This window comes from Ranitomeya variabilis, chromosome 6 (assembly GCF_051348905.1).
Source record: "Ranitomeya variabilis isolate aRanVar5 chromosome 6, aRanVar5.hap1, whole genome shotgun sequence".
NCBI lineage: Eukaryota > Metazoa > Chordata > Amphibia > Anura > Dendrobatidae > Ranitomeya > Ranitomeya variabilis.
In genome coordinates, this window is record NC_135237.1 from 582223063 (window position 1) to 582244835 (window position 21773).

General features: G+C 53.9%; 3 protein-coding genes across 3 annotated transcripts in view; all 3 read left to right on the forward strand.

Annotated features, from left to right (window-relative positions):
* Window positions 1–772: 772 nt before the first annotated feature.
* Window positions 773–3126, forward strand: LOC143783349 (uncharacterized). The gene is made up of 2 exons (XM_077271754.1): window positions 773–1143; window positions 1314–3126. Exon 2 carries the CDS (start codon window positions 1552–1554, stop codon window positions 3124–3126), a length of 1575 nt encoding a protein of 524 aa, XP_077127869.1. The 5' UTR covers window positions 773–1143; window positions 1314–1551.
* Window positions 3127–3775: 649 nt separating this feature from the next.
* LOC143781714 (uncharacterized) lies at window positions 3776–7023 on the forward strand. The gene is made up of 2 exons (XM_077268464.1): window positions 3776–5889; window positions 6159–7023. Exon 1 carries the CDS (start codon window positions 4366–4368, stop codon window positions 5656–5658), a length of 1293 nt encoding a protein of 430 aa, XP_077124579.1. The 5' UTR covers window positions 3776–4365; the 3' UTR covers window positions 5659–5889; window positions 6159–7023.
* A 5832-nt stretch (window positions 7024–12855) lies between these two features.
* ADCK5 (aarF domain containing kinase 5) overlaps window positions 12856–21773 on the forward strand; it is a 53299-nt gene continuing 44381 nt past the window's right edge. The window contains exons 1-3 of the mRNA XM_077271582.1: window positions 12856–12963; window positions 15207–15280; window positions 16689–16835. Of these exons, the coding sequence (XP_077127697.1) occupies window positions 12949–12963; window positions 15207–15280; window positions 16689–16835 (236 nt within the window). The 5' untranslated portion in view covers window positions 12856–12948. The remainder of the gene's footprint in view (window positions 12964–15206; window positions 15281–16688; window positions 16836–21773) is intronic.

Below are 21773 nucleotides of genomic sequence, written 5' to 3' on the forward strand. Positions count from 1 at the left end.
GGACACACACACTCCCCCTTCCTTTTTTTTTTTTTTTTTTTACCTGAAACATCGGTGCAGCGTCAGGGGGCATGGAGAAAACCGCCCAGAGGAAACCAATATGGCGGTTCCCCCGGAAATAGACTGCCGACCTCCTGGGGGCAGGGATTCACTTCCGGGATACGGCTCTACTGCGCATGCGCCGGCGTCGCAGCCGGCCGGCTTTCCAGCGCTATCACTACCCACGTCGCCATCATACCTGAGGGACTGGGGAAACAGCTGATGACCACTCCATCCTTCAGAGGGTATCGCCACCCGGGTCCGGAAACCTGCTTCCTTCAGGTAATTTCGGTTAGCCCAGGCACACCGCATCACCGGCCATCCCTTACAACGATGTCCCAGTAGGGAGATCGTTGTCCTCCACCGACTGAAAACAGATGAGGGGGGAACCAGCAGGAACGCCCGACTCTGTTCACTCACTCTGGAGCCCCTGTTGCTCAGCAGAGACGCACAGGCGGCATCCAGGCAAGTTTTCCTCTTGCAATTAGCTTCAGAGAGTCTTCTCTGTAGGTTCCCCTTTAGGAACAGAAAACCAACTGAGGAGCGAGGGGGGGCCGCCCCTTTTATCTCTCTGTAGGTTTCCTGTTCCTAGGGGCGGATCCCCTCTCTCAGTGGGTGCTGTCGTGGCGAATAGAAAATTAGGATTATTTAGTCTAGAAAAAAGACGACTGAGGGGCGATCTAATAACCATGTATAAGTATATAAGGGGACAATACAAATATCTCTCCGGGGATCTGTTTATACCAAGGAAGGTGACGGGCACAAGGGGGCATTCTTTGCGTCTGGAGGAGAGAAGGTTTGTTCTGTCTCCGCCATCTAATTTGTTACCTCCAATTATCTGTTTGCATAATTTGCAGTTTCTCAGCCAGTATACAGGACTTGATATATTCATACCTTTATTTGTAGTGCTTTGGCTCCCTCTAGCGGTCAGAGTCATGTTGACTGTTCTATTTTTCTGTTATGTATTTTTTATGTCTGATTCTCCTCCTCCCTTGCAATGCATTATGGTAGCTCAGCCTACATTTCCCTCCATTATCATTTCACTTCCAGTTTGCCTTCCAGGAAAGAAGCTTACACTTCATCCCCCTTGCGATTGCATTGCCGGTATGTCTTTATGCTCTCTGTAGATATTTCTGCTCTATATTAGCCTAGCTTAACCAGTTGCACTCCTAGTTCAGTTACTAGCCTTCTAAATGTAATGCATAACATTTATCATGTGTAGTATGTATTTGTTCCCTACCATGCACTGATTCTATGTATATCATTGTTCACAGTTTCACCGCATCAATATACCACTACGTTTAATAAAGCACAGACTCAACCACAGTCTCGTTATTGGACCTGGTATAGCGGTTTAGCTGACTGGATAGCTACAATGAGCCTGCCTCATTTAGTGAGGACAGAACAGTGAAACGGCAGCCATCCAACTAGTGGGATTCAAGTCACCGGCTACAGAGAGACTAAATACAGCTACAGCAATCTCTGCACAGCCAAGCACTTTCCCAAGACACCATGTCTCACAAATCGCATAGAACAAGATCTGTTACTTCCGTCTCCTCAAAGACAACATCCATCACCAGCGCGGTCGCCATTGCCCGCGCAAATGCCGAAGCCGCCAAAATGCGAGCAAGCTTTGCTGACCAAGAGATGCAACTTAAGTTAGAGAAGGCACGTGTGGATGCTGCCTTAGAAAGCCTAGCAGCAAAAAGGGAAGCTGCCGCAGCCCTCGCTGAAGCGGAATCGCTAGAAGCCGCGCAAAGTCCCAAGCTGCATAGCCAAAGCAGTATGTCAAGTCTGGAGTTTCCACTACAAGACTCACCACAACGCACATCTCAGTATGTTAATGAATTTCCTGATCCAAACTATAACCCTGAACCAGTACCAAAACAAGAGTACGACGTCTCCAGCGAAGTTAGCGAGAGTCATCACGAGGCTCAGCTCCAGGACAGAAACAAACTCGAAAACGTGACACAAAACAACTCTGCTAATGACTACCTTGCCCCTCACCAGGTAACCAATGTGGATCACCCTGCTGACACACCGTACGTCAGACAGAAGCAATACGACACCGGCTGGCGCCACCCTGAGGACACTAACAGGTACGAACGCACCTCACATCACTATCAGGGCGACCCATCACCAGTATACTCTGCTGACAACCGGTTCACGACAGAATTTGCCAGGTTCTTCACACGACGTGAACTGGTTGCCAAGGGGCTCATGAAATTCAATGACCAAGCTGAAGGATACAGAGCTTGGAAAGCTTCCTTCCAAAATGTCATTAGAGACTTGGGGCTACAACACAGGGAAGAGATAGACCTGTTAGTGAAATACCTGGGAGAAGAGTCAGTCAAACACGCAGTAAGAATCAGAGACATTAATATAAATCGCCCTGAGACTGGCCTCAGAGAGATCTGGAAGAGGCTGGATGAGTGTTACGGTTCGGCAGAGGTAATAGAAAGAGCCTTGTTCAAAAGAATCGATGACTTTCCTAAAATTTCTAACAAAGGTCTCCAGAAACTTAGAGAGCTAAGCGACCTACTAAAGGAAGTCCAAGTTGCCAAATACGAGGACGACCTACAGGGACTTGCATTTCTCGACACAGCCAGAGGTGTTAACCCTATAGTCCAGAAGTTGCCCTACAATCTACAGGAGAGGTGGCTCACACATGGTTCCACATACAAATACAAACACAGTGTTCCATTCCCTCCCTTCTCCGTTGTTGTAGACTTCATACACCAACAAGTGAGAATTAGAAACGATCCCAGCTTTGACTTTGCAATGCCATATGCCACACCGTCACCACCTGCAAATCCACGCAGAACATCTGTGGCAGTACACAAGACTTATGTTTCTTCTCCAGGTTCTAATTACAGGTCTGCTGGCTGCTCCCAATCAGAGACAAAGGTGCAGGACCCTGACAAGCAGTGCCCACTTCATCAGAAGCCTCATCCTCTCCTGAAATGCAGAGCCTTCAGAGGAAAATCTATGCCAGATCGCAGAAGCTTCCTGAAAGAAAACGGTATCTGCTACAAGTGCTGCTCGTCCACAACTCATTATTATTATTATTCTTATTTATTGTTATAGCGCCATTTATTCCATGGCGCTTTACAAGTGAGGAGGGGTATACATAATAAAAACAAGTACAATAATCTTGAACAATACAAGTCATAACTGGTACAGGAGGAGTGAGGACCCTGCCCGCGAGGGATCACAATCTACAAGGGATGGGTGAGAATACAGTAGGTGAGGATAGAGCTGATTGTGCAGCGGTTGGTTGATCGGTGGTTACTGCAGGTTGTAGGCTTGTCGGAAGAGGTGGGTCTTCAGATTCTTTTTGAAGGTTTCGATGGTGGGCGAGAGTCTGATGTGTTGTGGTAGAGGGTTCCAGAGTAGGGGTGATACGCGAGAGAAATCTTGTATACGATTGTGGGAAGAGGAGATAAGAGGGGAGTAGAGAAGGAGATCTTGTGAGGATCGGAGGTTGCGTGTAGGAAAGTACCGGGAGATGAGGTCACAGATGTAAGGAGGAGACAGGTTGTGGATGGCTTTGTACGTCATGGTTAGGGTTTTGTACTGGAGTCTCTGGGCAATGGGGAGCCAGTGAAGGACTGCAAGGTCAGTGTAAAATGCACAGAATGTGGCACCACAGATCATAACACTGCTCTACACCCAGGCCCAGCTCCATGGAGTGCACAAAACACACCAGCTGACAGTGAGCATGGCGGGGAGGAAAGGAACACTGATACAGCTACGCCAGAGATCACTTCACAATGTACCGAGGTCTGCAAAGGGACAATAGACAGTAGGTCCTGTTCAAAAATATGCCTTGTCAGAGTATACCCAAAAGGCCATAGAGACCAGGCTGTAAGACTGTATGCTATCTTGGATGATCAAAGTAATTGATCCTTGGCAAGATCAACATTCTTTGACCTATTCAACATCAAAGGGCCAAGCACTCCCTACTCATTAAAGACGTGTGCAGGTACTGTGACAACAGCAGGCAGGAAAGCTACAGACTACCAAATCGAGTCATTAGACGGACAATTCTGCCTACCGCTACCTACGATCATCGAATGTAACCAGATCCCAGACAACAGATCTGAAATCCCTACGCCAGATGTAGCAATCCATCACGCTCACTTAAAGCGAATAGCACACCTTATACTAGAACTCGACCATCAGGCCCAGATAATTCTGCTGTTGGGGAGAGATATCCTGCAGGTTCATAAAGTGAGACGTCATATCAATGGACTCCACAATGCTCCCTATGCCCAAAAGCTAGACCTAGGATGGGTCATAATTGGCAACGTATGCTTGGGACGCATGCACGCCCCATCTTCTGTGACAAGCATGCTGACAAATACATTGGAGAAAGGACGGCCATCTCTGTTTCAACCTTGTAACAATGAGTTCCATGTCAGGGAACTGCCACACAGCATCCAACTGCCCAACCATTTAATAGACTTTACTCACGACAGCAGTATAGTGTCGGGAAGCTATGAGGATCAGTTAGGGTGCACAGTCTTCCAGAGAACTAAGCAGGACAACCAAGTGGCAATGTCGGTAGAGGACAAGTTGTTCTTGGAGGTAATGGACAAGGGACTCGTTAAAGATGAGACCAACAGCTGGGTCGCACCTCTTCCCTTCAAAACCCACAGACCACGTCTACAGAACAACAGAAATCAGGCATTACAACGTTTCTCCTCTCTCAAACGTAATCTGCAAAAGAAACCAGAGATGAAAGATCACTTTTTCTCCTTCATGTCAAAGATTTTTGAAAACTGTCACGCAGAACTAGCTCCCACTCTCAAAGACTCTAAAGAATGCTGGTTCCTACCAATGTTCGGAGTATACCACCCTAAGAAACCAGGCCAGATTAGAGTCGTGTTCGATTCCAGTGCCAAATTTAATGATGTCTCCCTAAATGACGTTCTACTAACAGGACCAGACCTCAATAACAAACTGCTGGGAGTACTTATGCGCTTCCGTAAGGATTCCATTGCCTTCATCGCTGACATCCAGCAAATGTTCCATTGTTTCCTTGTGAGAGAGAGAGACAGGAACTTCCTAAGATTCTTCTGGTACGGAGACAATGATCCTACTAAAGAAGTCACACAGTATCGCATGAGAGTGCACATCTTTGGCAACAGTCCTTCCCCTGCAGTCGCCATTTATGGACTCAAAAGGTCGGCTCAGGAAGGAGCAGAATACGGAGCAGATGTCAGACAATTCATAGAAAAGGACTTTTATGTCGACGACTGTCTGAAAGCCATGCCTTCAAATGAGACTGCCATCAGTCTTCTCAGGAGACCCCAGGACATGCTTGCCTGCTCGAACCTTAGGCTTCATAAAATAGCCTCAAACAGCCAAGAACTCATGGAAGCGTTCCCTTCTCAGGACCTATGTAATGGTCTCAGAGACCTGGACCTGGGGTCAGACCCCGCACCAATGCAACGCAGCCTTTGGCTTCTCTGGAATCTACAGTCAGACACTTTCACCTTTCAGGTCAACCAGGAAGGCCTTTCACACGTAGAGGCGTCCTGTCTACCATCAACAGTCTGTACGATCCCTTGGGTTTCGCAGCTCCTGTTACTATACAAGGCAAGGCCCTACTAAGAGACTTAACTAGGGAAACATCTGACTGGGATGCACCTCTGCCACCTGATAAGAGGATCCAGTGGGAAGAGTGGAAGAACTCGTTAGCGGCACTCTCCAACCTGAATGTGCCAAGACCATACGCCCCTGTGCCATCTACTGAAATACAAAGCCAAAGACTGTACGTATTTGCAGATGCTTCTGTCAAAGCGATTGCCGCTGTTGCCTACCTGAGAACTGTAGACTCCAAAGGTCAGTGCCACATTGGTTTCATTATGGGAAAGGCCAAACTCGCACCACAACCAGAGCACACTATACCCAGGTTAGAGCTTTGTGCCGCAGTCCTAGCTGTTGAGTTAGCGGAGTTCATCATATCCGAAATGGATATCGACCTGACACAGGCCAAGTTCTACTCAGACAGCAAAGTAGTCCTGGGATATATCCACAACGAAACCAGGCGATTCTACGTTTATGTCAGTAACAGAGTGCTACGTATCAGGAGATCAGTTCATCCAAAGCAGTGGCATTACACACCCTTGGTTCCAGTTCCTAACAACCCTGAGGAGCCCTTGCTATTGATTCCAGCTACTCTACTTACCCAGAAAACGGGACTGTCCAGAGCCCCTCCAGGAGGATTCGGCGCTAAGGACCTCTACAAGCGCCAATGGAGACAGGTACAAAGTCTTGCAAATACTTTCTGGGACAGGTGGCGCAAACAATATTTGTCTACCCTGCAGCCACGTACGAAGTGGCAATCTACTAAACCTAATCTGAATGTAGGTGACCTTGTTCTTGTGAAAGACTGTCAAATTCACCGGAACCAGTGGCCACTTGGTCTAGTTACCGCAACATTCCCGAGCAAGGACGGCAACGTCCGCAAAGTTGAACTAAGGATGACCAAAGGGAATGAACCTAAGACATTTTCCAGACCGGTATCTGAACTGGTCCTATTGTTGCCTTCGGAAGAAAGGAGTAGTGACATCCGTTGATGTCAGACGGGGAGTGTTCTGTCTCCGCCATCTAATTTGTTACCTCCAATTATCTGTTTGCATAATTTGCAGTTTCTCAGCCAGTATACAGGACTTGATATATTCATACCTTTATTTGTAGTGCTTTGGCTCCCTCTAGCGGTGAGAGTCATGTTGACAGTTGTATTTTTCTGTTACGTATTTTTTATGTCTGATTCTCCTCCTCCTTTGCAATGCATTATGGTAGCTCAGCCCACATTTCCCTCCATTATCATTTCACTTCCAGTTTGCCTTCCAGGAAAGAAGCTTACACTTCATCCCCCTTGCGATTGCATTGCCGGTATGTCTTTATGCTCTCTGTAGATATTTCTGCTCTATATTAGCCTAGCTTAAAGGGAACCTATCACCCCGTTTTTTAAAGATTAGATAAAAATAGTGTGAAATAGGGGCAGAGCTGGGCTTTACATTACTGCCTTTTTGGTGCCTTTACACCCCCGTTAGGCTGCCGAAATACCTTTGTGAAGTGGCCGTTTTGTCCTGTCACTCAAGTTGGTCAGGTCGGATGGGCGTGGTCACAGCGCTGTTTCTCCCCCAGATCAGGCTCATCATTACGTTGGTGGCGTAGTGGTGTGCGCATGTCCAAGGTCCTGAATCCTGCACAGGGGAGTGAAAATAGCAGCGATGTCCGTTATTCCATTGGTGGTCGGTGGGCGCGGCCATCTTGCTTTGGCCGCGCGTGCGCAGAAGCGGCGCTCTGCTGGCCGCGGCTTCAGGAAAATGGCCGCGGGCATCCGCGCGTGCGCAGATGGCTATCGCGGCGGCCATTTTCGTGAAGCCGAGATGCGAACTCTGCTTCACGAAAATGGCCGCCGCGATAGCCATCTGCGCACGCGCGGATGCCCGCGGCCATTTTCCTGAAGCCGCGGCCAGCAGAGCGCCGCTTCTGCGCACGCGCGGCCAAAGCAAGATGGCCGCGCCCACCGACCACCAATGAAATAACGGACATCGCTGCTATTTTCACTCCCCTGTGCAGGATTCGGGACCTTGGACATGCGCACACCACTACGCCACCAACGTAATGATGAGCCTGATCTGGGGGAGAAACAGCGCTGTGACCACGCCCATCCGACCTGACCAACTTGAGTGACAGGACAAAACGGCCACTTCACAAAGGTATTTCGGCAGCCTAACGGGGGTGTACAGGCACCAAAAAGGCACTAATGTAAAGCCCAGCTCTGCCCCTATTTCACACTATTTTTATCTAATCTTTAAAAAACGGGGTGATAGGTTCCCTTTAACCAGTTGCACTCCTAGTTCAGTTACTAGCCTTCTAAATGTAATGCATAACATTTATCATGTGTAGTATGTATTTGTTCCCTACCATGCACTGATTCTATGCATATCATTGTTCACAGTTTCACCGCATCAATATACCACTACGTTTAATAAAGCACAGACTCAACCACAGTCTCGTTATTGGACCTGGTATAGCGGTTTAGCTGACTGGGTAGCTACAATGAGCCTGCCTTATTTAGTGAGGACAGAACAAGGTTTTTCCACCAACATAGAAGAGGATTCTTTACTGTTAGGGCAGTGAGAATCTGGAATTGCTTGCCTGAGGAGGTGGTGATGGCGAACTCAGTCGAGGGGTTCAAGAGAGGCCTGGATGTCTTCCTGGAGAACAATATTGTATCATACAATTATTAGGTTCTGTAGAAGGACGTAGATCTGGGGATTTATTATGATGGAATATAGGCTGAACTGGATGGACAAATGTCTTTTTTCGGCCTATGTTACTATGTATTACCTGTACACTATATACAGAGCTCATGTGTATAATATCACTGGTGATCACTGTATTACCTATACACTGACACTATATACAGAGCTCCTGTGAATAATGTCACTGGTGGTCACTGTATTATCTGTATACTAACACCATATACATAGGTCCTGTGTATAATGCCACTGGTGATCACTATATTACCTGTACACTATATACAGAGCTCATGTGTATAATGTCACTGGTGATCCCCGCATTATCTGTACACTGACACTATATACAGAGCTCCTGTGAAGGCACACCCACACGCAGCAGCCCCTTCCGCGATTGCCCGCAGGGAACCCTCCATCCTCGGCGCCCGCACTGGGCCCGTCCAGGTAACAGCAGTGAGGAGCGGGGACAGCGCCGCCTGCTGCCGGGATTGAGGAAAGCCATGCTGACATATGAGCGCCGCCTGCTGGTGGAATAAGAGCGGACACCCATGGAGGTGGCACCTGCTCCTGTCATCACCGCGGCCGCACAGCGTTCCCACCGCTCAGGAAGAAGGTTTATCCCGGCCACGGCTCCTCCACCTCCCATGGCCGCCTCCAGCTCGGACGCGCCACTCTGGGGTCACCGCGACTCCTCAGTCATTATTTACCTCAGCTCCATCTTTACCGCCGCTTCATCGTCTCCATGGTGTCACAGAGATCACGTGGTCAGCAGAGATCAGCTGGTTTCTGTTTGTAGCGTCCGACCAATAACGGACAGGGGGCGTGGCTTGCCAGTGAGCGTCTGAGCAGTCACGTGACCAGAAGCTTCAGACAGAGATTATCCCAACACCGGTGAGTGCAGACACAGAGGCCTAGACCGGGGCAGAGACAGAGGCAGAGACCGAGGCTGAGACCGGGGCAGGGGCAGAGGCTGAGACCGGGGCAGGGGCAGAGGCTGAGACCGGGGCAGGGGCAGAGGCTGAGACCGGGGCAGGGGCAGAGGCTGAGACCGGGGCAGGGGCAGAGACCAGAGCAGAGACCGGGGCAGGGGCAGAGACCAGAGCAGAGACCGGGGCAGAGACCAGAGACCGGGGCAGAGACCAGAGACAGAGGCTGAGACTGGAGCAGAGGCCGGGGCAGAGACAGTGGCTGAGACTGGAGCAGAGACAGAGGCAGAGACCGGGGCAGAGGCAGAGACCGGGGCAGAGGCTGAGTCCGGGGCAGAGGCTGAGTCCGGGGCAGAGGCTGAGTCCGGGGCAGAGGCTGAGTCCGGGGCAGAGGCTGAGTCCGGGGCAGAGGCTGAGTCCGGGGCAGAGGCTGAAACCAGGGCAGGGGCATAGAACAGAGCAGAGGCGAGACCGAGACAGAGGCCGAGACCGTCGCAGAGGCCGAGACCAGGGCAGAGACAGAGGCTGAGACCGGAGCAGAGACAGAGACCGGAGCAGAGGCCGAGACCGGGGCAGAGACCGGGGCAGAGGCAGAGACCGGGGCAGAGGCAGAGACCGGGGCAGACACACACAGGCAGAGGCTGGCTCACACAGACCAGGACAGAGGCCGGCTCACACAAACACAGACCGGGGCAGAAGCCGGCTCTCACACACAGAGAGACCGGGACAGAGGCAGAGGGTGGCTCACAAACACAGATCGGGACAGAGGCCGCCTAACACACACACACACACACACAGAGGCAGAGAGAGCTCCTGTGTATAATGTCACTGGTGATCACTGTATTACCTGTACACGTACACTATATACAGAGCTCCTGTGTACAATGTCACTGGTGATCCCCATATTATCTGTACACGGACACTATAGACAGAGCTCCTGTGATGGCACACCCACACGCAGGGCTGCCACTAGAAATTTCGGGGACCCATACTGGCAAATTTTTCGGGGCCCCCTTGAGACTCCGCCCAGGCTCCACCCCTCGAACTGTCCACAGTACCACCGCGCTCTCTTTGAAAAACTCCACTTCTCACCTATCACACATTAACAGTTCTCATCACCAGATCACACATATAGCCGCCACCATAACACGGTAGACACTTTTGGCCGGGCCCTACTCTACTGTAACCTGTTAACTATTTGTTAAAATATGCAATACAATTTAGGTATATTTTTATTTTTCAATTTTTAAAATGACCAATAATATCACATACAATGAACAAATACAAATCCATGTCAAGACCACATATTAACGCCACAGTGATCGAATAACATCACATACAAGGAACAAATACCACAACACCATGACCAGACCACATATTACCACCACATAGTGACTGAATACTACAATACGGATTAGTAATAAGAAAAAAACAACACACTACCAACACCATAAGTGCCATTATATACAGGAGATCTGTACTTAGTATGCAGTGTCTGTGTACAAGTAATACAGTGATCACTGGTGACATTATACACAGGAGCTCTGTATATAGTATACAGTGTATAGTGTCAGTGTACAGGTAACACTGACTCACCGGTGACGTCTCTAGGTGAAGTCCTTCATCTTTCATCCAGCACAGACCGCCATCACTTCATCCAGCCAGGACTCGTCTCTGCAGGAAATAACACAGTTATCTCGAGCTCCGCTTGCAGGACACATTACTAAAAAAAGGCGACATAGTGTCTCTCTACACAGTAATAGGACCGCCCCCCCCCATTTAAAACAGTGTCCTCAAAAAATAAAATAAATACATCACTGCAGTAATAATATCCCTTAATTAGCCCCTATGGTAATAATAATATCCCCCATCCTGGCCCCCGTGTCTCATTCCTGGCTCCAGCCATATGTTCTCCCATTCTACCCCATATGATCTCCCCATCCTGCCCCATCTGTCTCCATCCTGCACGATCTGTCTCCAATCATGCCCGTTTCCAGCATTCTGCCCCCAGCGTCTCCAGCATCTGCGCCCCCAGCATCTGCGCCCCCAGCATCTACGCCCCCAGCGTCTGCCCCCGGCGGCTCCAGCATCTGCGCCCCCGGCGGCTCCAGCATCTGCGCCCCCGGCGGCTCCAGCATCTGCGCCCCCGGCATCTTCCCCTAGCGTCTCCAGCATCTGCGCCCCCAGCGTCTCCAGCATCTGCGCCCCCAGCATCTGCGCCCCCAGCATCTACGCCCCCAGCGTCTCCAGCATCTGCGCCCCCAGCGTCTCCAGCATCTGCGCCCCCAGCGTCTCCGCCCCCAGCATCTGCGCCCCCAGCGTCTCCAGCATCTACGCCCCCAGCGTCTCCAGCATCTGCGCCCCCAGCGTCTCCAGCATCTGCGCCCCCAGCGTCTCCAGCATCTGCGCCCCCAGCGACTGCCCCCAGTGTCTCCAGCATCTCTGCCCCCGGCGTCTCCAGCATCTGCGCCCCCAGCGTCTCCAGCATCTGCGCCCCCAGCATCTACGCCCCCAGCATCTACGCCCCCAGCATCTGCGCCCCCAGCGTCTCCAGCATCTGCGCCCCCAGCATCTTCCCCTAGCGTCTCCAGCATCTGCGCCCCCAGCGTCTCCAGCATCTGCACCCCCGGTGTCTCCAGCATCTCTGCCCCCAGTGTCTCCAGCATCTGCGCCCCCGGTGTCTCCAGCTTCTCTGCCCCCAGTGTCTCCAGCATCTGCGCCCCCGGTGTCTCCAGCTTCTCTGCCCCCGGTGTCTCCAGCATCTCTGCCCCCAGTGTCTCCAGCATCTGCGCCCCCGGTGTCTCCAGCTTCTCTGCCCCCGGTGTCTCCAGCATCTCTGCCCCCAGTGTCTCCAGCATCTGCACCCCCGGTGTCTCCAGCATCTGCACCCCCGGTGTCTCCAGCATCTGCGCCCCCGGTGTCTCCAGCATCTCTGCCCCCAGTGTCTCCAGCATCTGCACCCCCGGTGTCTCCAGCATCTGCACCCCCGGTGACTCCAGCATCTGCGCCCCCGGTGTCTCCAGCATCTCTGCCCCCAGTGTCTCCAGCATCTGCACCCCCAGTGTCTCCAGCATCTGCACCCCCGGTGTCTCCAGCATCTCTGCCCCCGGTGTCTCCAGCATCTCTGCCCCCGGTGTCTCCAGCATCTGCCCCCGGTGAGCGGATCAGACAGGACCCCATGCGGCCGCCTCTGACCCCCGGGCCCACACGCAGCAGCCCCTTCCACGATTGCCCGCAGGGAACCCTCCATCCTCGGCGCCCGCACTGGGCCCGTCCAGGTAACAGCAGTGAGGAGCGGGGACAGCGCCGCCTGCTGCCGGGACTGAGGAAAGCCATGCTGACATATGAGCGCCGCCTGCTGGTGGAAGAAGAGCGGACACCCATGGAGGTGGCGCCTGCTCCTGTCACCACCGCGGCCGCACAGCGTTCCCACCGCTCAGGAGAAGCTTCGTCCCGGCCGCGGCTCCTCCACCGCCCATGGCCGCCTCCCGCGCCGCTCCGGGGTCACCGCGGCTCCTCAGTCATTATTTACCTCAGCTCCATCTTTCCCGCCGCTTCATCGTCTCCATGGTGTCACAGAGATCACGTGGTCAGCAGAGATCAGCTGGTTTCTGTTTGCAGCGTCCGACCAATAACGGACAGGGGGCGTGGCTTGCCAGTGAGCGACTGAGCAGTCACGTGACCAGAAGCTTCAGACAGAGATGATCCCAACACCGGTGAGTGCGGACACAGAGGCCGAGACCGGAGCAGGGACCGGGGCAGAGACAGAGACAGAGATAGAGGCTGAGACAGAGATAGAGGCTGAGACAGAGATAGAGGCTGAGACCGGGGCAGAGACAGAAACCGGGGCCGAGACAGAGATAGAGGCTGAGACAGAGACCGGGGCAGAGGCTGAGACCGGGGCAGAGGCTGAGACCGGGGCAGAGACAGAAACAGAGGCTGAGACCGGGGCAGAGGCTGAGACCGGGGCAGAGGCTGAGACCGGGGCAGAGACAGAGGCTGAGACCGGGGCAGGGACAGAGGCTGAGACCGGGGCAGGGACAGAGGCTTAGACCGGGGCAGGGACAGAGGCTTAGACCGGGGCAGGGACAGAGGCTGAGACCGGGGCAGGGACAGAGGCTGAGACCGGGGCAGGGACAGAGGCTGAGACCGGGGCAGGGACAGAGGCTGAGACCGGGGCAGGGACAGAGGCTGAGACCGGGGCAGGGGCAGAGGCTGAGACCGGGGCAGGGGCAGAGGCTGAGACCGGGGCAGGGGCAGAGGCTGAGACCGGGGCAGGGACAGAGGCTGAGACCGGGGCAGGGACAGAGGCTGAGACCGGGGCAGGGACAGAGGCTGAGACCGGGGCAGGGACAGAGGCTGAGACCGGGGCAGGGACAGAGGCTGAGACCGGGGCAGGGACAGAGGCTGAGACCGGGGCAGGGACAGAGGCTGAGACCGGGGCAGGGACAGAGGCTGAGACCGGGGCAGGGGCAGAGGCTGAGACAGGGGCAGAGGCTGAGACCGAGGCAGGGGCAGAGGCTGAGACCGGGGCAGGGGCAGAGGCTGAGACCGGGGCAGGGACAGAGGCTGAGACCGGGGCAGAGGCTGAGACCGGGGCAGGGGCAGAGGCTGAGACCGGGGCAGGGGCAGAGGCTGAGACCGGGGCAGGGGCAGAGGCTGAGACCGGGGCAGGGGCAGAGGCTGAGACCGGGGCAGGGGCAGAGGCTGAGACCGGGGCAGGGGCAGAGGCTGAGACCGGGGCAGGGGCAGAGGCTGAGACCGGGGCAGGGGCAGAGGCTGAGACCGGGGCAGGGGCAGAGGCTGAGACCGGGGCAGGGGCAGAGGCTGAGACCGGGGCAGGGGCAGAGGCTGAGACCGGGGCAGGGGCAGAGGCTGAGACCGGGGCAGGGGCAGAGGCTGAGACCGGGGCAGGGGCAGAGGCTGAGACCGGGGCAGAGGCTGAGACCGGGGCAGGGGCAGAGGCTGAGACCGGGGCAGGGGCAGAGGCTGAGACCGGGGCAGGGGCAGAGGCTGAGACCGGGGCAGGGGCAGAGGCTGAGACCGGGGCAGGGGCAGAGGCTGAGACCGGGGCAGGGGCAGAGGCTGAGACCGGGGCAGGGGCAGAGGCTGAGACCGGGGCAGGGGCAGAGGCTGAGACCGGGGCAGGGGCAGAGGCTGAGACCGGGGCAGGGGCAGAGGCTGAGACCGGGGCAGAGGCTGAGACCGGGGCAGGGGCAGAGGCTGAGACCGGGGCAGAGGCTGAGACCGGGGCAGGGGCAGAGGCTGAGACCGGGGCAGGGGCAGAGGCTGAGACCGGGGCAGGGGCAGAGGCTGAGACCGGGGCAGGGGCAGAGGCTGAGACCGGGGCAGGGGCAGAGGCTGAGACCGGGGCAGGGGCAGAGGCTGAGACCGGGGCAGAGACAGAGGCTGAGACCGGGGCAGAGACAGAGGCTGAGACCGGGGCTCGGACCGGGGCAGAGACCGGGGCTGGGACAGAGGCTCAGACCGGGGCAGAGACAGAGGCTCAGACCGGGGCTCAGACCGGGGCAGAGACCGAGGCTGAGACCGAGGCTGAGACCGAGGCTGAGACCGAGGCAGGGACAGAGGCTGAGACCGAGGCAGGGACAGAGGCTGAGACCGAGGCAGGGACAGAGGCTGAGACCGGGGCAGGGACAGAGGCTGAGACCGGGACAGAGGCTGAGACCGGGGCAGGGACAGGGGCAGACACAGAGGCCGAGACCGGAGCAGAGACAGAAACAGAGGCCGAGACCGGAGCAGACACAGGGGCCGAGACCGGAGCAGACACAGGGGCCGAGACCGGAGCAGACACAGGGGCCAGGACCGGGGCAGGGACAGAGGCCGGCTCACACACACACAGAGGCAGAGGCCGGCTCACACACAGCCTCTGGAGGGGTGGAGGGTCCTGGCTTTAGGGCCTCTGGTAGGTTTTCACGGTCTAATATTTTCTTTTCGGCAGCTTCCTTTATGTGGATTTCACAGAACTCTGCTGAGATGTCTGACCGTGAGGAGACTCTGCACCCAGACACCGGGGTAAGAGACCACCACAGACAGGGGGCTTATATAGTGTGTGCCCCATGGCCGTCTATTCAAGACCCCCTGCCCGTCTCCTCTCCCCTTGTACAGAGCTCTCCTGAGACCCCCTGCCCGTCTCCTCGCATTCAGGAGACCCCCTGCCAGTCTCCTCGCACTCAGGAGACCCCCTGCCCGTCTCCTCGCACTCGGGAGACCCCCTGCCCGTCTCCTCGCACTCGGGAGACCCCATGCCCGTCTCCTCGCTCTCGGGAGACCCCCTGCCCGTCTCCTCGCTCTCGGGAGACCCCCTGCCCGTCTCCTCGCTCTCGGGAGACCCCCTGCCCGTCTCGTCGCACTCGGGAGACCCCCTGCCCGTCTCGTCGCACTCGGGAGACCCCCTGCCCGTCTCGTCGCACTCGGGAGACCCCCTGCCCGTCTCGTCGCACTCGGGAGACCCCCTGCCCGTCTCGTCGCACTCGGGAGACCCCCTGCCCGTCTCGTCGCACTCGGGAGACCCCCTGCCCGTCTCCTCGCTCTCGGGAGACGCCCTGCCCGTCTCCTCGCTCTCGGGAGACCCCCTGCCCGTCTCGTCGCACTCGGGAGACCCCCTGCCCGTCTCGTCGCACTCGGGAGACCCCCTGCCCGTCTCGTCGCACTCGGGAGACCCCCTGCCCGTCTCGTCGCACTCGGGAGACCCCCTGCCCGTCTCGTCGCACTCGGGAGACCCCCTGCCCGTCTCGTCGCACTCGGGAGACCCCCTGCCCGTCTCGTCGCACTCGGGAGACCCCCTGCCCGTCTCGTCGCACTCGGGAGACCCCCTGCCCGTCTCGTCGCACTCGGGAGACCCCCTGCCCGTCTCGTCGCACTCGGGAGACCCCCTGCCCGTCTCGTCGCACTCGGGAGACCCCCTGCCCGTCTCGTCGCACTCGGGAGACCCCCTGCCCGTCTCGTCGCACTCGGGAGACCCCCCTGCCCGTCTCGTCGCACTCGGGAGACCCCCCTGCCCGTCTCGTCGCACTCGGGAGACCCCCTGCCCGTCTCGTCGCACTCGGGAGACCCCCTGCCCGTCTCGTCGCACTCGGGAGACCCCCTGCCCGTCTCTTCTCGCTCCACTCTTAGTCCGCACCCTGAGACTGCTCCTCTCTGCTGTTTCTCCCCATGAGACCCCCGTCTGTCCCTTGTGCAGGGGGAGACCCTGGATTCTGTGTGGTCCCTCTCTGTGACGTGGAGGACAGATGCGGAGATAAGCGGAGGTCAGGGCCGTCTCCTTATTTTAAGCTTTGTGCTTTATTAACTCTTTGTGTGCTGGATATCCTTGATTTAGGGTAAAGACTGTGGTGAGACCCCCGGTATCAGACAGTGGGGGGTGCACTGTATACAGCTCTTGTCTGAGGTGTGTGCAGGTCTATATCTGCTTACCTTACAGCGCCCACCCTCGAGGATGGCTCCGGATCTCCTGCGTAGGTGCGTTGGTTGGGGCCCCGTCAGTGGGGGCTCTTCTGTATTACAGCTCCGATGAGCCGCGGAGGAGGAGAATACGGATCTCGCTGCAGGGGATTCTGCGCTTCTGCAGGTGAGGACCACTTGTGTCACTTCTTGTGTAGGGGCCGGTGCAGCGTCGTTACCCTGAGGGTCATTAGTGCACACACAGACAGTCCCCCGGGGCATTATATAGGGAGCATAGATGTGGGATAATACCGCCACCTCCTCCTCATGAGACGTTCATTAAATATTTGCTGTGACTGAGTGATATCAACGGTAAAGGCTCACTAATGAGAAACGTCTGTAGACACGAGGGAGGCGGCCATAACGGGCAATTTATGTAATGCGGAGCCTCAGGGTGGCCCCGGCCAGGATGTGTATGTGTATGACCCGGTCACCGGCCAGGATGTGTATATGTATGACCCGGTCACCGGCCAGGATGTGTATATGTACATGTATGACCCGGTCACCGGCCAGTATGTGTATCTGTACATGTATGACCCGGTCACCGGCCAGTATGTGTATATGTACATGTGTGACCCGGTCACCGGCCAGTATGTGTATATGTACATGTATGACCTGGTCACCGGCCAGTATGTGTATATGTACATGTATGACCCGGTCACCGGCCAGTATCTGTATCTGTACATGTATGACCCGGTCACCGGCCAGTATGTGTATATGTACATGTGTGACCCGGTCACCGGCCAGTATGTGTATATGTACATGTGTGACCCGGTCACCGGCCAGTATGTGTATATGTACATGTATGACCCGGTCACTGGCCAGTATGTGTATATGTACATGTATGACCCGGTCACCGGCCAGTATGTGTATATGTACATGTGTGACCCGGTCACCGGCCAGTATGTGTATATGTACATGTATGACCCGGTCACCGGCCAGTATGTGTATCTGTACATGTATGACCCGGTCACCGGCCAGTATGTGTATATGTACATGTATGACCCGGTCACCGGCCAGTATGTGTATATGTACATGTATGATCTGATCACCGGCCAGTATGTGTATATGTATGACCCGGTCACCGGCCAGGATGTGTATATGTACATGTATGACCCGGTCACCGGCCAGTATGTGTATATGTACATGTGTGACCCGGTCACCGGCCAGTATGTGTATATGTACATGTATGACCCGGTCACCGGCCAGTATGTGTATATGTACATGTATGATCTGATCACTGGCCAGTATGTGTATATGTACATGTGTGACCCGGTCACCGGCCAGTATGTGTATATGTACATGTATGACCCGGTCACCGGCCAGTATGTGTATATGTACATGTATGACCCGGTCACCGGCCAGTATGTGTATATGTACATGTATGACCCGGTCACCGGCCAGTATGTGTATATGTACATGTATGACCCGGTCACCGGCCAGTATATGTACATGTATGACCCGGTCACCGGCCAGTATGTGTATCTGTACATGTATGATCTGATCACCGGCCAGTATGTGTATATGTACATGTATGACCCGGTCACCGGTCAGTATGTATATATGTACATGTATGACCCGGTCACCGGCCAGTGTGTGTATATGTACATGTATGACCCGGTCACCGGCCAGTATGTGTATATGTACATGTATGACCCGGTCACCGGCCAGTATGTGTATATGTACATGTATGACCCGGTCACCGGCCAGTATGTGTATATGTACATGTATGACCCGGTCACCGGCCAGTATGTGTATATGTACATGTATGACCCGGTCACCGGCCAGGATGTGTATATGTACATGTATGACCCGGTCACCGGCCAGGATGTGTATATATATGTACATGTATGACCCGGTCACCGGCCAGGATGTGTATATGTACATGTATGACCCGGTCACCGGCCAGTATGTGTATATGTACATGTATGACCCGGTCACCGGCCAGGATGTGTATATGTACATGTATGACCCGGTCACCGGCCAGGATGTGTACATGTACATGTATGACCCGGTCACCGGCCAGTATGTGTATATGTACATGTATGACCCGGTCACCGGCCAGGATGTGTACATGTACATGTATGACCCGGTCACCGGCCAGGATGTGTATATGTATGACCCGGTCACCGGCCAGTATGTGTACAGAATGTAAGCCCACAAGGACAGGGTCCTCTCCCCTCTGTACCAGTCTGTCATTGTAAATTTGTTTACTGTAAACGATATCTGTAACTGTATGTAACTCCTTTCTCATGCACAGCACCATGAAATTAATGGTGCTATATAAATTAATAATAATAATAATATATGACCCGGTCACCGGCCATTATGTGTACACGTATGGTCTTGGTTGATTGATACAGATCTCACCTCTTCAGATGATGGGCTTGGTTCGTCTGTGTGGATGGCTGATCTGTGGAGATGGTCGTCTTTGGTATAGATGGCTGACCTCTGAAGAGGATGTGTGGTTGGTTGGTACAAATAGCTGATTTCTGGAATTGATGAGCTTGGTTGTTTGGCATACTTGGCTGGTTTCTAGTGATGATGGGCTTGTTTGGTTGGTATAGATGGCTGATCTCTGCAGATGATGGACTTGGTATAGATGGCTGATCTCTGGAGATTGATGGGCTTCCTTGGTTGGTATAGATGGCTGATATCTGGAGATGATGGGCTTGCTTGGTTGGTATAGATGGCTGATCTCTGGAGATGATGGACTTGGTATAATGGCTGATCTCTGCAGATGATGGACTTGGTATAATGGCTGATCTCTGGAGATGATGGGCTTCCTTGGTTGGTATAGATGGCTGATCTCTGGAGATGGTGGACTTGGTTGGTCTAGATGGCTGATCTATAGAGATGATGAAGTTGGTTGGTATAGATGGCTGATCTCTGGAGATGATGGGCTTGCTTGGTTGGTGTAGATGGCTGATCTCTGGAGATGGGCTTGCTTGGTTGGTATAGATGGCTGATCTCTGGAGATGGTGGACTTGGTTGGTCTAGATGGCTGATCTCTGGAGATGGTGGACTTGGTTGGTCTAGATGGCTGATCTCTGGAGATGGTGGACTTGGTTGGTCTAGATGGCTGATCTATAGAGATGATGAAGTTGGTTGGTCTAGATGGCTGATCTATAGAGATGATGAAGTTGGTTGGTCTAGATGGCTGATCTCTGGAGATGGTGGACTTGGTTGGTCTAGATGGCTGATCTATAGAGATGATGGGCTTGCTTGGTTAGTGTAGATGACTGATCTTTGCAGATGATGTACTTGGTTGGTATAGATGGCTGATCTCTGGAGATGATGGGCTTCCTTGGTTCGTATAGATGGCTGATCTCTGGAGATGATGGACTTGGTATAATGGCTGATCTCTGGAGATGATGGGCTTCCTTGGTTGGTATAGATGGCTGATCTCTGGAGATGATGAAGTTGGTTGGTCTAGATGGCTGATCTCTGGAGATGGTGGACTTGGTTGGTCTAGATGGCTGATCTATAGAGATGATGGGCTTGCTTGGTTAGTGTAGATGGCTGATCTTTGCAGATGATGTACTTGGTTGGTATAGATGGCTGATCTCTGGAGATGATGGGCTTCCTTGGTTGGTATAGATGGCTGATATCTGGAGATGATGGGCTTGCTTGGTTGGTATAGATGGCTGATCTCTGGAGATGATGGACTTGGTATAATGGCTGATCTCTGCAGATGATGGACTTGGTATAATGGCTGATCTCTGGAGATGATGGGCTTCCTTGGTTGGTATAGATGGCTGATCTCTGGAGATGGTGGACTTGGTTGGTCTAGATGGCTGATCTATAGAGATGATGAAGTTGGTTGGTATAGATGGCTGATCTCTGGAGATGATGGGCTTGCTTGGTTGGTATAGATGGCTGATCTCTGGAGATGGGCTTGCTTGGTTGGTATAGATGGCTGATCTCTGGAGATGGTGGACTTGGTTGGTCTAGATGGCTGATCTCTGGAGATGGTGGACTTGGTTGGTCTAGATGGCTGATCTCTGGAGATGGTGGACTTGGTTGGTCTAGATGGCTGATCTATAGAGATGATGAAGTTGGTTGGTCTAGATGGCTGATCTATAGAGATGATGAAGTTGGTTGGTCTAGATGGCTGATCTCTGGAGATGGTGGACTTGGTTGGTCTAGATGGCTGATCTATAGAGATGATGGGCTTGCTTGGTTAAGGTACCTTCACACGAAACGACATTATAACGATATCGCTAGCAATCCGTGACGTTGCAGCGTCCTCGCTAGCGATATCGTTTCGTTTGACACGCAGCAGCGATCAGGATCCTGCTGTGATGTCGCTGGTCGCTGAATAAAGTCCAGAACTTTATTTGGTCGTCCGATCGCTGTGTATCGTTGTGTTTGAAAGCAAAAGCAACGATACCAGCGATATTTTACACTGGTAACCAGGGTAAACATCGGGTTACTAAGCGCAGGGCCGCGCTTAGTTACCCGATGTTTACCCTGGTTACTAGCGTAAAATGTAAAAAAAACAAACAGCACATACTCACATTGCGTCCCCTGCAGTCTGCTTCCTCCTCTGACTCAGCGCCGCAAAGTGAAAGTGAAAGCAGCACAGCGGTGACGTCACCGCTCTGCTCTCACTGTACGGCGCTCAGTCAGTCAGGAAGTGGACGCAGGGGGACGTGAATGTAAGTATGTGCTGTTTGTTTTTTTTAGATTTTACGCTGGTAACCAGGGTAAACATCGGGTTACTAAGCGCGGCCCTGCGCTTAGTTACCCGATGTTTACCCTGGTTACCAGGGGACCTCGGCATAGTTGATCGCTGGAGAGCGGTCTGTGTGACAGCTCTCCAGCGACCAAACAGCGACGCTGCAGCGATCGACATCGTTGTCGCTATCGCTGCAGCGTCGCTTCGTGTGAAGGTACCTTTAGTGTAGATGACTGATCTTTGCAGATGATGTACTTGGTTGGTATAGATGGCTGATCTCTGGAGATGATGGGCTTCCTTGGTTGGTATAGATGGCTGATCTCTGGAGATGATGGGCTTGCTTGGTTGGTATAGATGGCTGATCTCTGCAGATGATGGACTTGG